The 12,672-nt window shown below is 34.6% G+C and overlaps 1 protein-coding gene across 6 annotated transcripts in view; it reads right to left on the reverse strand.

The window, feature by feature from the left end:
* Nucleotides 1-12,672, reverse strand: part of UBR2 (ubiquitin protein ligase E3 component n-recognin 2) — a 108,028-nt gene that overhangs the window by 43,330 nt on the left and 52,026 nt on the right. For 4 of the 6 annotated variants that reach the window (XR_011462139.1, XM_070360743.1, XM_070360744.1 and 1 more), the window contains 6 exons: nucleotides 11,735-11,842; nucleotides 11,281-11,369; nucleotides 10,076-10,174; nucleotides 4,519-4,682; nucleotides 4,330-4,429; nucleotides 1,942-2,070 (listed from right to left, as the gene is read on the reverse strand). Coding sequence is in view for 5 of the 6 variants with exons in the window: in XM_070360743.1 (XP_070216844.1) it covers nucleotides 1,942-2,070; nucleotides 4,330-4,429; nucleotides 4,519-4,682; nucleotides 10,076-10,174; nucleotides 11,281-11,369; nucleotides 11,735-11,842 (689 nt within the window). In the remaining variant the exon portion in view is untranslated. Of the gene's footprint in view, nucleotides 1-1,941; nucleotides 2,071-4,329; nucleotides 4,430-4,518; nucleotides 4,683-4,871; nucleotides 5,013-10,075; nucleotides 10,175-10,244; nucleotides 10,344-11,280; nucleotides 11,370-11,734; nucleotides 11,843-12,672 lie in introns of those variants that run through there. The other 2 variants (XM_005900135.3, XM_070360745.1) reach the window with 2 other exon arrangements.

Genomic DNA, 12,672 nt, shown 5'->3' on the forward strand with positions numbered 1-12,672 from the left:
TTGTCTACGCATAATACCCTCCAGGGTCCATCAATGTTGTTGCTAATGCAAAATTCCATTCTTTTCATGGCTGAGTAATATTCCACTACACCTACCCACCCATCTACATATTCTTTAGCCACTCATCTATTGGACACTGTATCCTGGCAATTATAATGCTGCTGTGAACACTGGAGTCTTAGTTACTCAGTCAAGTCCAGCTCTTTGTGAGTGGATTGTAGCCTCCCAGGCTCATTGGTGAGCATGTATTTCTTCAAATTAGTGTTTGTTTATCTTCAGATAAATACCTGGGAGTGGGATTGCTGGACTTTATGGTGGCTCTATTTTCAGTTTTTTGAAGAACTTCCATATTGTTTTCCACAGTGGCTACAACAATTTACATTCGCACTAACAGCTGTACAGGTTTCCTTTTCTCCACATCCTCGCCAACATGTGTTATTTGTGCTCTCTGTGATGACAATTATTCTGACACGTGTGAAGTGGTAGCTCATTGTGGTTTGATTTGCATTTCTCTTATGATTAGCAGTGTTAAGCATCTTTTCATGTGCCTATTGGTCATCTGTATGTCCACTTTTGAAAAATGTCCATTCAGGTCTTCTGCCCATTTTTTAATTGGGCTGTTTTTTTGATATTGAGCTGTATGGGCTGTTTATATATTTTGGATAATAATCCCTTATTGGTCATCTCATTGGCAAATATTCTCTCCTCCTCAGTAGGTTGTCTCTATGTTTTGTTGATGGTTTTCTTTGCTGTGTGGAAGCTTTTAAGTTTAATTAGGTTCCATTTGTTTATTCTTTTGCTTTTGTTTCCTTTGCCTTAGGAAATACATCCAAAAAATTTACTAAGATTGATGTCAAAGAGTGTTCTATGCTTTCTTCTAGGAGGTTTATGGTTTCCAGTCTTACATTTAGGTCTTAATCCAATTTGAGTTTATTCTTTTATATGGTGTGAAGAAATGTTCTAATTTCATTCTTTTACATGCAGCTGTCCAGTTTTTCCAGCATTACTTACTGAAAAAGATCACTGTCTTTCCATGGCATATTGTCTCCTTTGTTGTGGATTAACTGACCATAATTGTGTGGGTTTATTTCTGGGCTCTATTTTCTTCATTCCCCATTGTGCAATCTATTACCAAGCTAGCAACCGTACCTAAAATGCTCCCAAACCTGGCCACTGATATCTCAGTCATTTAAAGGAAAGCCAATGTGTCTCCACTGAACTTCCTGCTTCTACTCTTGCCCTCCTTCATCCGTTATCCACACATATAACTTTCAAAAACATGTAAACTGGATTATGTCACTTTTCTGCTTGGGAGTCTCAAATAGCATCCACTTCAGTCAGAATAAAATTTAAACTTCTGAACATGGCCCTCTTCAACCTCTGCTCCAACTACAGCCTCTCACAGCTTCTGGAACAACCATACTCCTATTCATCAGAGAGCATGATACAGCTTTTCCTCAGTCAGGAATATTCTTTACTCTGATCAGTTAATTCTGACACACAGTTTACATCTCATGGAAGCCTTCTCTGATCTCCTAACTTACACTTCTCATCTAGATTTTATAGCCAAAGGAGGCCAACATAGTTTAAAGACACAGGACAAATGTACTAATAGTAAAATTTCATTTTGGAGTAATTTATAAACTTTTTATATGCTCAAAATCTTGATAGGATTATGGGGGAAAAAAAAGAAGACAGCAACATAAGAGAAAAGAGTGTGGATTACATCTCCCTCTATTTTCTGATTTCTCTAAGGCTTTAGAATTATAACTTTTATTGAATGTATAGGTCAAACAGGAAAATATGCTATTTTATGAGCATATCATAAAATATGATCTTCTTACTATCCTCTCCAAACTGCCTCATATTTTACTTAGGAAACTGTTTATCTCTGCCCCTCCTCCAATTTATCTCCTATCCCTGACCCCAGAAGAGACTCACGTCTAAAGCACACCAGTCTTGTATCATCGAAATGACATGTGTTAATTTCATTTGTAGTGTGAAGGCTGCTTCCCACTCTGGTTCCATTTCGATATGCTGTCCTACTTGACGTGTAATTGGATCCATTCCCTTAAAAGAAGTGAAGAGATTTTAAATAAATTAAAATTAGTTTTTCTACACAGAAACTTAAGACATAATGTAGAAGAAATATATACTGATTACAAAAACATACAAGAGTTTTAACAGGAAGCTTCAAGCAGTATGAGAAGTCCAACTTCTTAAATTACATGTTTAATGTAACATTCCCTAAAATTTTATAAAGAAAAAAATCCCAGTAAAATATAGAATGAATTACTTTAGAGGCAATCTTCTACATGTTTTAGGCAATAAAATTTGTACTTCACTGCAACAATCCCTCAAAAATTCCTTTTTAGTTCTATCATCTATAGAAAAAGCTGTCAGAAGAAATTTGACAGGCTTTTAAAATGCTATTGAATTTATAAGTATGTTCTATAAAATGCTAAAATAAAAATTTTATATTTATTTGTATTTTGCAACTGCAAGTTTTCAGAGTTTGAAGGGAAGCAAAACTAGAAAAAGATAAACAGCTTTTAATACAAAAGAATATACCTCTTTAGAAACTAGCCTAACTACCCTGGTGTAACAGAGCTAATTAAATGGTGGAAAATATAGGACATTTTGAGTATTCAAATTAACCAAGGTAGCTACTGTTTCTACAGGCAGAAAGCAAAAAACAGAAGTACTAGAATAAATTAAATATCCATTAAACTACCACATAACATGGGAACTAGAATATATCCTAAAAAGGACAGGTACTAAAGAAAGCATAATGATATTGCTCATATTTTTTGAAATGTTATCTATCTTTTTACAGCCAGGGGAATTCCCTGGCTGTCCAGCGGTTAGGACTCATGCTCTCAATGCTGAGGTTTGATCCCTGGTTGGGGACTAAATGCAGAGTACATTATGAGAAACGCTGGACTGGAAGAAACACAAACTGGAATCAAGATTGCCGGGAGAAATATCAATAACCTCAGATATGCAGATGACACCACCCTTATTGCAGAAAGTGAAGAAGAACTAAAGAGCCTCTTGATGAAAGTGAAAGTCGAGAGTGAAAAAGTTGGCTTAAAGCTCAACATTCAGAAAACGAAGATCATGGCATTCGGTCCCATCACTTCATGGGAAATAGATGGGGAAACAGTGGAAACAGTGTCAGACTTTATTTTGGGGGGCTCCAAAATCACTGCAGATGGTGATTGCAGCCATGAAATTAAAAGACGCTTACTCCTTGGAAGGAAAGTTATGACCAACCTAGACAGCATATTCAAAAGCAGAGACATTACTTTGCCAGCAAAGGTGCGTCTAGTCAAGGCTATGGTTTTTCCTGGGGTCATGTATGGATGTGAGAGTTGGACTGTGAAGAAGGCTGAGCACCAAAGAATTGATGCTTTTCAACTGTGGTGTTGGAGAAGACTCTTGAGAGTCCCTTGGACTGCAAGGAGATCTAACCAGTCCATTCTGAAGGAGATCAGCCCTGGGATTTCTTTGGAAGGAATGATGCTAAAGCTGAAACTCCAGTACTTTGGCCACCTCATGCAAAGAGTTAACTCACTGGAAAAGACTCTGATGCTGGGAGGGATTGGGGCAGGAGGAGAAGGGGACGACAGAGGATGAGATGGCTGGATGGCATCACTGTCTCGATGGACGTGAGTCTGAGTGAACTCCGGGAGTTGGTGATGGGCAGGGAGGCCTGGCGTGCTGCGATTCATGGGGTCACAAAGAGTCGGACACGACTGAGCGACTGATCTGATCTGGGGACTAAAATCCCACAAGCCTCAAGTTGTGGCTAAAAACATACAAAACAACAATAACAAAACTGGTTAACTATACCAGTTAATTTGTGTCTAGATTTTATTTTGTATACAGATGTGTTTCCAAAAAGAAAATTAAATGGGGCAGCTGGTGAGGAGAGTTCTATACTATATCATATAAATATGACATTCATGAAACAAAAAAAGAAATATGGAAACATTAAAAAAACACACAAACATAGCTTCTTAACTAAGTTGACAATACTTCCATTCAAGCATATTCAAAACAAAACAACTAACTTGAAGCCCCCAAAGAAAGAACATTAATGGTAAGCAAAAGAATAACCAAATACAGAAGAACAGCAGATGTCAGAACCTCTGCTGGGATCTTATGCATTCTACATCTTTCTAAGAGTTTCCAATTAAGAGGAGCTTCTTGGTCCAAATTGTAGCTATCCAAATTATTCTTTTAAAAATGTGCCCAGAATGATCAGTGAGCCAAAAAGGAAAAAAGTAAACGTTTCCCTTTTGAAATGTATCCATTTATATGTACCTGCATACATTTGAGTAATTCCAAAAAGGCATCAAATCCTTCCAGGAACTTCTGCCTCAGACCATCTGACCATTCAGTTGGTTTGCTAATTAACACATACCTGAACAAGATAAAAACAGCAATGAGTAAATGAATAAACAATGACCTTTTACAAGTTGCAACTGTTTTAACAACTGAACAAAAACTTACTTGAGATCTAAAATAAGACTCTGAACCCTCCTAAACTTAAAGGCTTGTAAAGCAGTATATCGTTCAAACTGAAATCTGCCCTGGACATCTCGGTGTCTCAAATGATCCATGAAAGTCTTAATGATAATGGTCATCAGGTTTTCTTCTGTGATAAGCATCCGAGCCTAAGACAAAGTATATGAGAATATATAGTAATAAAAAACTATTTACCAGAAAGCTAAAAAAAAAAAAAAGTCACCAACATTGGTTAGTTCTTTCAGTTTAGACCTTTTTCAATACAACTATATAATATCATAATATTATAAATGCATTATTGTGTATTTCTAAATAACAATTACTTACTCCAATTGCCACGTGTATGAAGCAACAATTATATCACGGAGAAAGATGCCAGAATGTAAGGAGACAGATCCAAGGCTCATTATTCAAAGACAATTCAGGGTGGGGGATCTGAACCAGGCTGCAAATTTTCCTTAACTGAGACATTTAGACACCTATAATGGTATGGTATAATTATTCTAGGATCCACAGGCTTATATCACAGATTCTGTAGAACTCAGTATGAAATATGAAACCATATTTCTTTTAATCGTAGTTGAGATTTATTTTTTGTTTCTTTCTATGTATAGATACACATATCTATGTATTTTTGAATAAGCAAATACACTTAAATGATGCAAAAAAAAAGTAAAAAGGTAAGTCTCTTAGCTCCCAAAGTTCCCCTTTCAAAGGCAATGTTTGTTAGCAGTTTTCTTACATATACTTCCAGAAGTGGTGTGTGTATAACATATACATGTATGCATACACACATACATAGATATATACATTTATAGTATACATGAGTAAGTGTTATTAAGTAGATATAAGTATGGGTATGTAAAATGATCTCTGCCCCCTGTCTCCTGCCCAAAGGATATCCTATTATAAACACTGTTTTGCACTTGGTTTTTCACCTGATATATTTTGGAGATTATCCCAACCAGTTAACATAAATTCTCTCATTCTTTTTAACTATCACAACTATTCTCTTCTATCATACTTTATTAGCCAGGCCCTTTACTGGTGAGCATTTGGGTTTTTCCCAATCTTATGCTATTTATCACAAAAGATACTACAACAATTATCTACTGTGTACAGCTGCAAGGAGATTCATAAAATAATTTCCTAGAAGTGAATTACTGGGTTAAGGTAATATACATTATAAATTTTGACTGATATCACCAAACTCCAAATTGTCTCCTGAAAGAAGACAAAGATGTCAAAGAAGAAAAGATACCTAATGTAGAGGTTAAGTGGTAAAGTCATCAGATAAGGAGAAAATCTATTAATGTACAGTTAAACATCCCTTTGAAAAACTCTTAAATCATCATCTCATTGCCAGGACTTAGGCTCCAAGAAGCTCAAAGTCAATAGGATTAATTTATGTTAATTTTCCTAGACAGTGAAGACTATAGTTCAAGTTTGAAGGAGGGGAGGAATTGGCAAGTAAAATGATTTTCCTTCTTGTTTGCTGTATTAGTCAATTTTGAGACAATTAAATACGTATATGCAATTTCACTGACTTAAGAAAAACTTCTAGTCTCAAGGGACAAGCTTTTACTATTTTGCCATCAAGCACACTGTTTGCTTTCAGTTTTCACTTTTTGCTTTGCTTTTAGGTACTGTATCAGATTATAGAAATTCTTTTATTCCTATTTCATGAGGTTTTATTAATTTGTTTTAAATCATGAATTCGGGATAAGCATCTGATATGATCAATTTTCCTCCTTTTTGTCTGTTAATAAGCTCTTTTATGCAAGCTGATTTTGTTTTCAAATGGTATACTATTCTTGCCTTAAAGAAATAAAACAAACTTGGTTATGATACATTATCCTTTTCCCATATTGCTTGATTCTGTCTGCAATTCAATCTGAGTTTTGGTGATAAGATTACAGAATACGTTATTAAAGTGTCAAGTATATTCTCTCTCTGTTTTCTAGAAAAAGTTACATAAGACAGGTATTATTTTTTTCTTAAATATTTGGAAGAATTTCCCAGTGTAGCCTTTGGGCCTGGGGACTTCCTTGTGAGCAGATATTTATATTAATTAAAATTTCTATTTCTTGTTTCTCTTGTAATAACTGGTGTTTTTTTCTTAGGGATCTGTTCATCTCATCTAGATTCCAATTATATTAACTGGATCCTAATATTGCCTATTTTCTATTGGAAATCTGTAAGATTTGTAGCTTTTGCAATCCTTTTTAAATTAAAATTTTTTCTATTTTTCTTATTAGACTTTCTAGAGAGCTATCTCCCACCAGTTTTGCTTTTCTTATCCTCAAAGAAAAATTTTTTGTACGTTTTGTTTTGTTAATTTGTGTTCTTTACTATTTCCCTTTTTCTACTTCCTTTAGATAAAAGACAGAAGTAGTTGTATTACAATGGCCTTCAAGGCCTGGCACTATCCACTCCCATCACACCCCATCCCCAAACTCAATGACCTCACGGATCATTCTCCTCCTCAGTCACTCTAGCAACAAGGGCCTGATTTGGGTTTTTTCTTCTAAAATATCAAGTGCACATTCACCTCAGAACTTTGCACTTGCTATTTTTCTCTGCTGAGGAGACTTCCACCAGCTAGGCACATCACTTATTCCCTCATGTCTGTTCAAACACCATCTCTCCGAGAGGCTTTTTTGGGAAAACCTTGTATAAAATATGACCCTTTCACTGTCACTCTCTAACCTTTTAATCTGCTTTCCTACTTTATAGCACTTCTCAACGACCTTTGATTTATAAGTAGTATTACATACATGTATCTCTTCCTAGTTAAGATTATAAATTCCATGGGAACAAGGTCTTTTGTCTTTTTTGTTTACTGCTCTACTTATCTCCAGAGCCTTAAACAATGCCTAGTTAATAAAAATTCTAAATAAATATGCTCTGAATTACAAATACATGTTATTTTTCTAGCACTTCTAGCTAAAGAAGTCAGGTAAGAAGCAAACATAAAAAACTGAAATATCAGGAAAAAACAAAAATTATTATATGCAGATTACCAGAAATTCTAAGGCATTAACACAAAATATTAGAGAAAATGTTAATAAGAAAACCAGATAGATACAAGATGGATATATAAAAATTATCCATAATGAGATTAAAATTGTGAGTAATTTATAATAGTGTCAAAAATATAAAACATAAAACACTTTTAGGACAAATTATGTTCCTAGATGGGGATATTCAATATTGCAAAAATATCAGTTCTTCCCAAATTATCTATAAATAAAACATTTTTTCAGTCAAAAACTCCGTAGTTTTTGAAACTGACAAACTTATTTTTGTTTGTTGCTGTTTAGTCATCAAGTCATGTCTGACTCTTTTAAGACCCCATGGGCTACAGGGTTCTTCTGTCCATAGGATCTTCCAGGCAAGAATACTGGAGTGGGTTACCATTTCCTTCTCCAGTGGATCTTCCCAACCCAGGGACTGAACTTGAGTCTCCTGTGCAGCCAAGAGGATTCTTTAACACTGAGCCAGTAGGTTTTCAGTCAAATACCCTAATGTGTGTGTGGTTTTTTTTTTTTGAAATTGACAAAATGATTTTAGTCCTTTAAAAAAAAAAAGCCTAAAATAATTAAGAAAAAAATTTTTTTTCTTTTTCTTTTTCCAGTTCAGTTCTTATTTATTTACTTGCATCAGGTATTTTAGTTGCAGCACATGGGATCTTTAGTTGCTGCATGTGGGATCTAGTTCCCTAAGCAGAGACTGAATCCGGGCCCCCTGCATTGCGGGGGTTGGGGGGTCGGTGCACAAAGTCTTTGCTACTGAACCACAGGAAAGTCCCAAGAAACTTCTTGGAAAGAATAATAAAAGGGGATCTAGAGCTCCATAAAATATTAAAATGGAATATTAAGCTAAAATTATTAAAACTGAGCACTGGCATGGAAATGGACAAAAGGATCAATGAAGGAGAAATGCAGATTTGACTACACATGGGATTGTCTCAGAGGCTTCTCAAACTCACTGCTGACTAAACTGAAAGCAACACTTTCCCTCTTTACAAGTTCTACTCATTCTCCAAAACTTCCTATGCAAGTGGCAGAAAAATTTACTTGGTTACAATCAGAAACCCACGAATCACCTTTACATTTTCCCCTCAAACCCCATAACCAATGACTCACCAAACCCAATATCCCTGAAACCCAAAGTGTGGTTGTTCAGTAGATTTCACTACTTACATCTGTCTTGCAACTTCTATACCCTTTGCCACAATCCCTAACATGCTCCCCACAACCACTACTGCCGCAGCAAATTTGTTCTCCAAATTTCAAAAAGCTTCATCTTTTAAAAATCACAGATGTGATGATGTAAGTGCCACTTCAAACTCTTCAATGCCTTCCAATGCTCTTAAGATAAAAATCAAAATCCTTAATTTGAACCAAAATATCTCATTAGTGGGTAAACAGACTTCAGATAGCTCCAGCTGTGCTAGAATACATCCTTGAATATAAAAGTATCTGAGGAAAAAACAGTCATTAAAAAAAGAAGCTGGAACAGATACCTTATTAATAAAATAATTGTAGCATACTCTTAACTCCATACAGTTAGGCCCTTGCCTATGTTTCTGGTCTCATTTTATTCCTTCTCTCCTTCTATTCCCTTTATATGAATGTCCCTACTTCAGGGTTTTCTCAAGTGCTGGTTCCTTTGAATAGATTTTCCTTCATGAGCCTGCATAAAGCTACATAGAATCCTCTTCCAAACTGTGGGAAAAGGTCAGATCTTTTTACTATTCTCTCAAAACAACCAAATTCTTCAGTTTTTATTATAGCTTTAATTAACCATTTATGTTAGTCTTTCCCTTTACAGTAAGTTTCATGAGGGCAAAGATTATGTCTGTTTTTGTTCACCATTTCATTCCCAAAACACAGAACTAAATAAATAATAGGTGCTCAAAGTTTTGTTAAATGAATTAAATATTAATTATTCAATATTATGAAAACATAAGGGTGCCTGCTGGAACAACTAGTGAAACTTAGTACAAGATAACTGAATCATCATGATTCAATTGCCTTAGTAATACCTTCCCTTAGGGTGGAAAAGGAGGCTTTTCAAAATGTGAGATTATATACAATGGGCTGTTTCTTCCTTCCCGTCTTTCTGTTTTTGGCCACACTGAGTCGTCTGTGGGATCCTAGTTCCCCAACCAGGGACTGAACCCAGGAGCCGGCAGTGAAAGCACTGAGTTCTAACCACTGGACAGTCAAGAAATTCGCACAATATGCTGTTTCTAATGGATAAACTTGTTAAACTAATAATAAGTTTAATTAACTTGTCAGTTCAAAACCTCAAGAAGTACTATGAGAAAGTACAGGTTGAGTTCAAATAACTTTCCCCCTCTGGATTACACATTCAAAGTTATATCTTCTGGTATACAAGGCATCTGAAGTCTTATCACCCATTAATAAAATATTTTTCTATTCAGAAATATACAGATCTCAGTTCTCTATTATTTTAAGGCTTTACTCCTTCTAGCGGAAAACAAGAAAGTTCTTCTTAGTCTTTTAGTACTTACAAGTGAAGGGACTGTGAAAATCTGAACCGAGAAGTCTGCGATTGAAAACTCTCTGTCGTGGTCATCTGTCACATAATCACTCTGCAAACGCTCATAGTTCTATTAAGAAGGCAAAAAAAGGCAAGGAGTGCCAGCTATCAGTGACAAAGAAGAGGCAAGCACTACTCACCAGAGTAGGTGCGGTGAAGAACTGGACAGACAGAGCAGTCACGGACACTGCTCGCTCGTGATCATCCTCCATAAAATCTCTCTGCAACTGCTGGTAATTCTAAACAACAAGGGGGAGATTCACCTCTAATCCACAATGACCAAATGTTTAAGGATTATAATGAAAAATCAGTGCTGGAGGAGTCAGTAAGATGTGCTATGAGAATAACTGGAATGATTTCTACCAATTACCAATATACTAATCTGTAAAAACACTGATGCACTATTCAATCTTCTTGAGCACAATGGCAGTTTATGAGCTCAAACAGGAGTAACAGCAACAGCTATTAAAATCCTGGGCTGTCACTGAACATAGGTGGAGCTAAATCACAGTAGCTTTACATTGTCTCTGATGAAATCAGACTTTCATTACTTCTGGATGCCTATCACAGTCACCTGATAGCTCTTTCAAAGTACACATGACTGGACCCTATTCTTGGTGAATCTGCTTCGGCAGGTTTGAGAATGGAAAACACAAACATGTATATTTTGAAAGAGTTCCTCAAATGATTCTTTTATGTTTCCTTTGTTAATAATCCCTAATTCAGGTGAATAAAAATAACCAAGCAGTTAGCTTAAGGGAGAAGAACATAATTCAATGATATCAACAATCTAGAGTTCATGATTTTTAAATCATATCCATATACACATGTCGTTTCAACTAAGATTATCTTTTCCTACACAACATTTAATAGGAATAGTATCATAATTCAGAATGGCATAGGTTTAAAGTTTCCATTTATCACTTCATGTCATATACACTGCATAGGTGAATATTCATATTATCATGGCAGGTTATAAACATGAAAAACCTCACTGCTAGACTTTTATTCTATTGATAAAAGATAAAAAGATAATTTATGAAGTTTCTTAGAATTTAAAAGCAACATAATGACACGTTACTATTAGCTACTAATTTTACAAATGCTGGATATAATCATGGACTACAGCTATTCTGTATATAACCTATTACTCTTCAAAAGTGAGAAACTACTTACCTTTGCAAATCGAACAGCAAACAGTTTCTTGTATTTCAAATCCATAAGTAGACTGCTCATGAACAACTGATGATACACACTCCTAGCACCTTTCACAAAAAGAGCAGACGGAACATGAGGATATACCAAACAACCCAAAAACTACATTTCCAAAGTTTTCATATGATCAATTGTATTTTTAAGTCTCAAGAGCAAAACTCTACATGTATTCCTTAAAACATGTGAAACCTGCTTCTTTAAAAATCAGTTTTCCTAAATGTATTCTTCCAACAAAACATAAAGGTTGAGTCATGGATCCTCAAATCTGTTTTTTCCCCAAAGAATAAGACTGCATGAGCTAATTCTAAAAGCCATAAATATATTTATTAAATATTTCCTCAAATGAAAAAGAAACTTAAACATTCCAATTACTTATGAAAGTTCCCCTATACCTTATAGTAGTTAAGATACTTACCTTTCCACAATTTGGAATCACTAAGCATCAATCTATCCACTAGAGAAGAGTTTTCACCATCTGGCCCTTCTTGTAAACCAACTTGACATAAAATTCGGCGAAGGCCATCTTAAAACAGAAAGAAAAATAGTCAAGAAATAGTTAACTTCAAATATTAAAATAACATATTAGTAAAAATGTTCAAATGGACTTACTATAGAGTTTTTACTTGCTTTTTTAAAAGGTCAAATTTATTCAGAAAAAGTAACTATATTAACTATTTTATTAACATTTTCACAAAATGGAGAAAAACTCCAAATCTTGCATTATATACCAATTTTTATTCGAAAATACCAAAATATTTGTCTATCAGAATGGCAATGATCTTTTATGCTTAAATAATTTAAACAAAGAATCCAAAAGCCAATGAAGTAAACATGGTTTTCTAAGCATCTATGCTAATTAAACCAGGTATTAGTAAAATTATATATTAGTAAAATTATATATCCTATGATAACAGAAGATAGGTATAATATGAAATTATGCTACCATTTCAAAGAATACATGCTCTGTACTTTATATATACCAGTCTATGTTATTGTTATTATGCAAAATGTTCATTAAACAAAAATACAAAAATATGTACTTATGGATACCCACTATATGAGAGGCTTTGGAAGGCAATTCCTACATATTCTAAATGCTAAACTTAAAAAAAAAAAAAAACGTTCAAATATTAATGTAAGCATTAACAAAACTAGAACTTTAATACCTTCCAGTTTCATATTTTATATTTAAAATCACAGTTTTTAGTCATCTACAATCATGCAAAATAATCTGAAACTTCTTTGTTAATTTAATTGTAAGAGCCACCAAACAGAAAATTTTTAGAAGGCTACAGAGAAAACTTTATATACATATTAAATAATAGATGATAAGGTCTTTAAATTGTTGATGAT

This window comes from Bos mutus, chromosome 23 (genome assembly GCF_027580195.1).
Source record: "Bos mutus isolate GX-2022 chromosome 23, NWIPB_WYAK_1.1, whole genome shotgun sequence".
Taxonomy (NCBI): Eukaryota; Metazoa; Chordata; class Mammalia; order Artiodactyla; family Bovidae; genus Bos; species Bos mutus.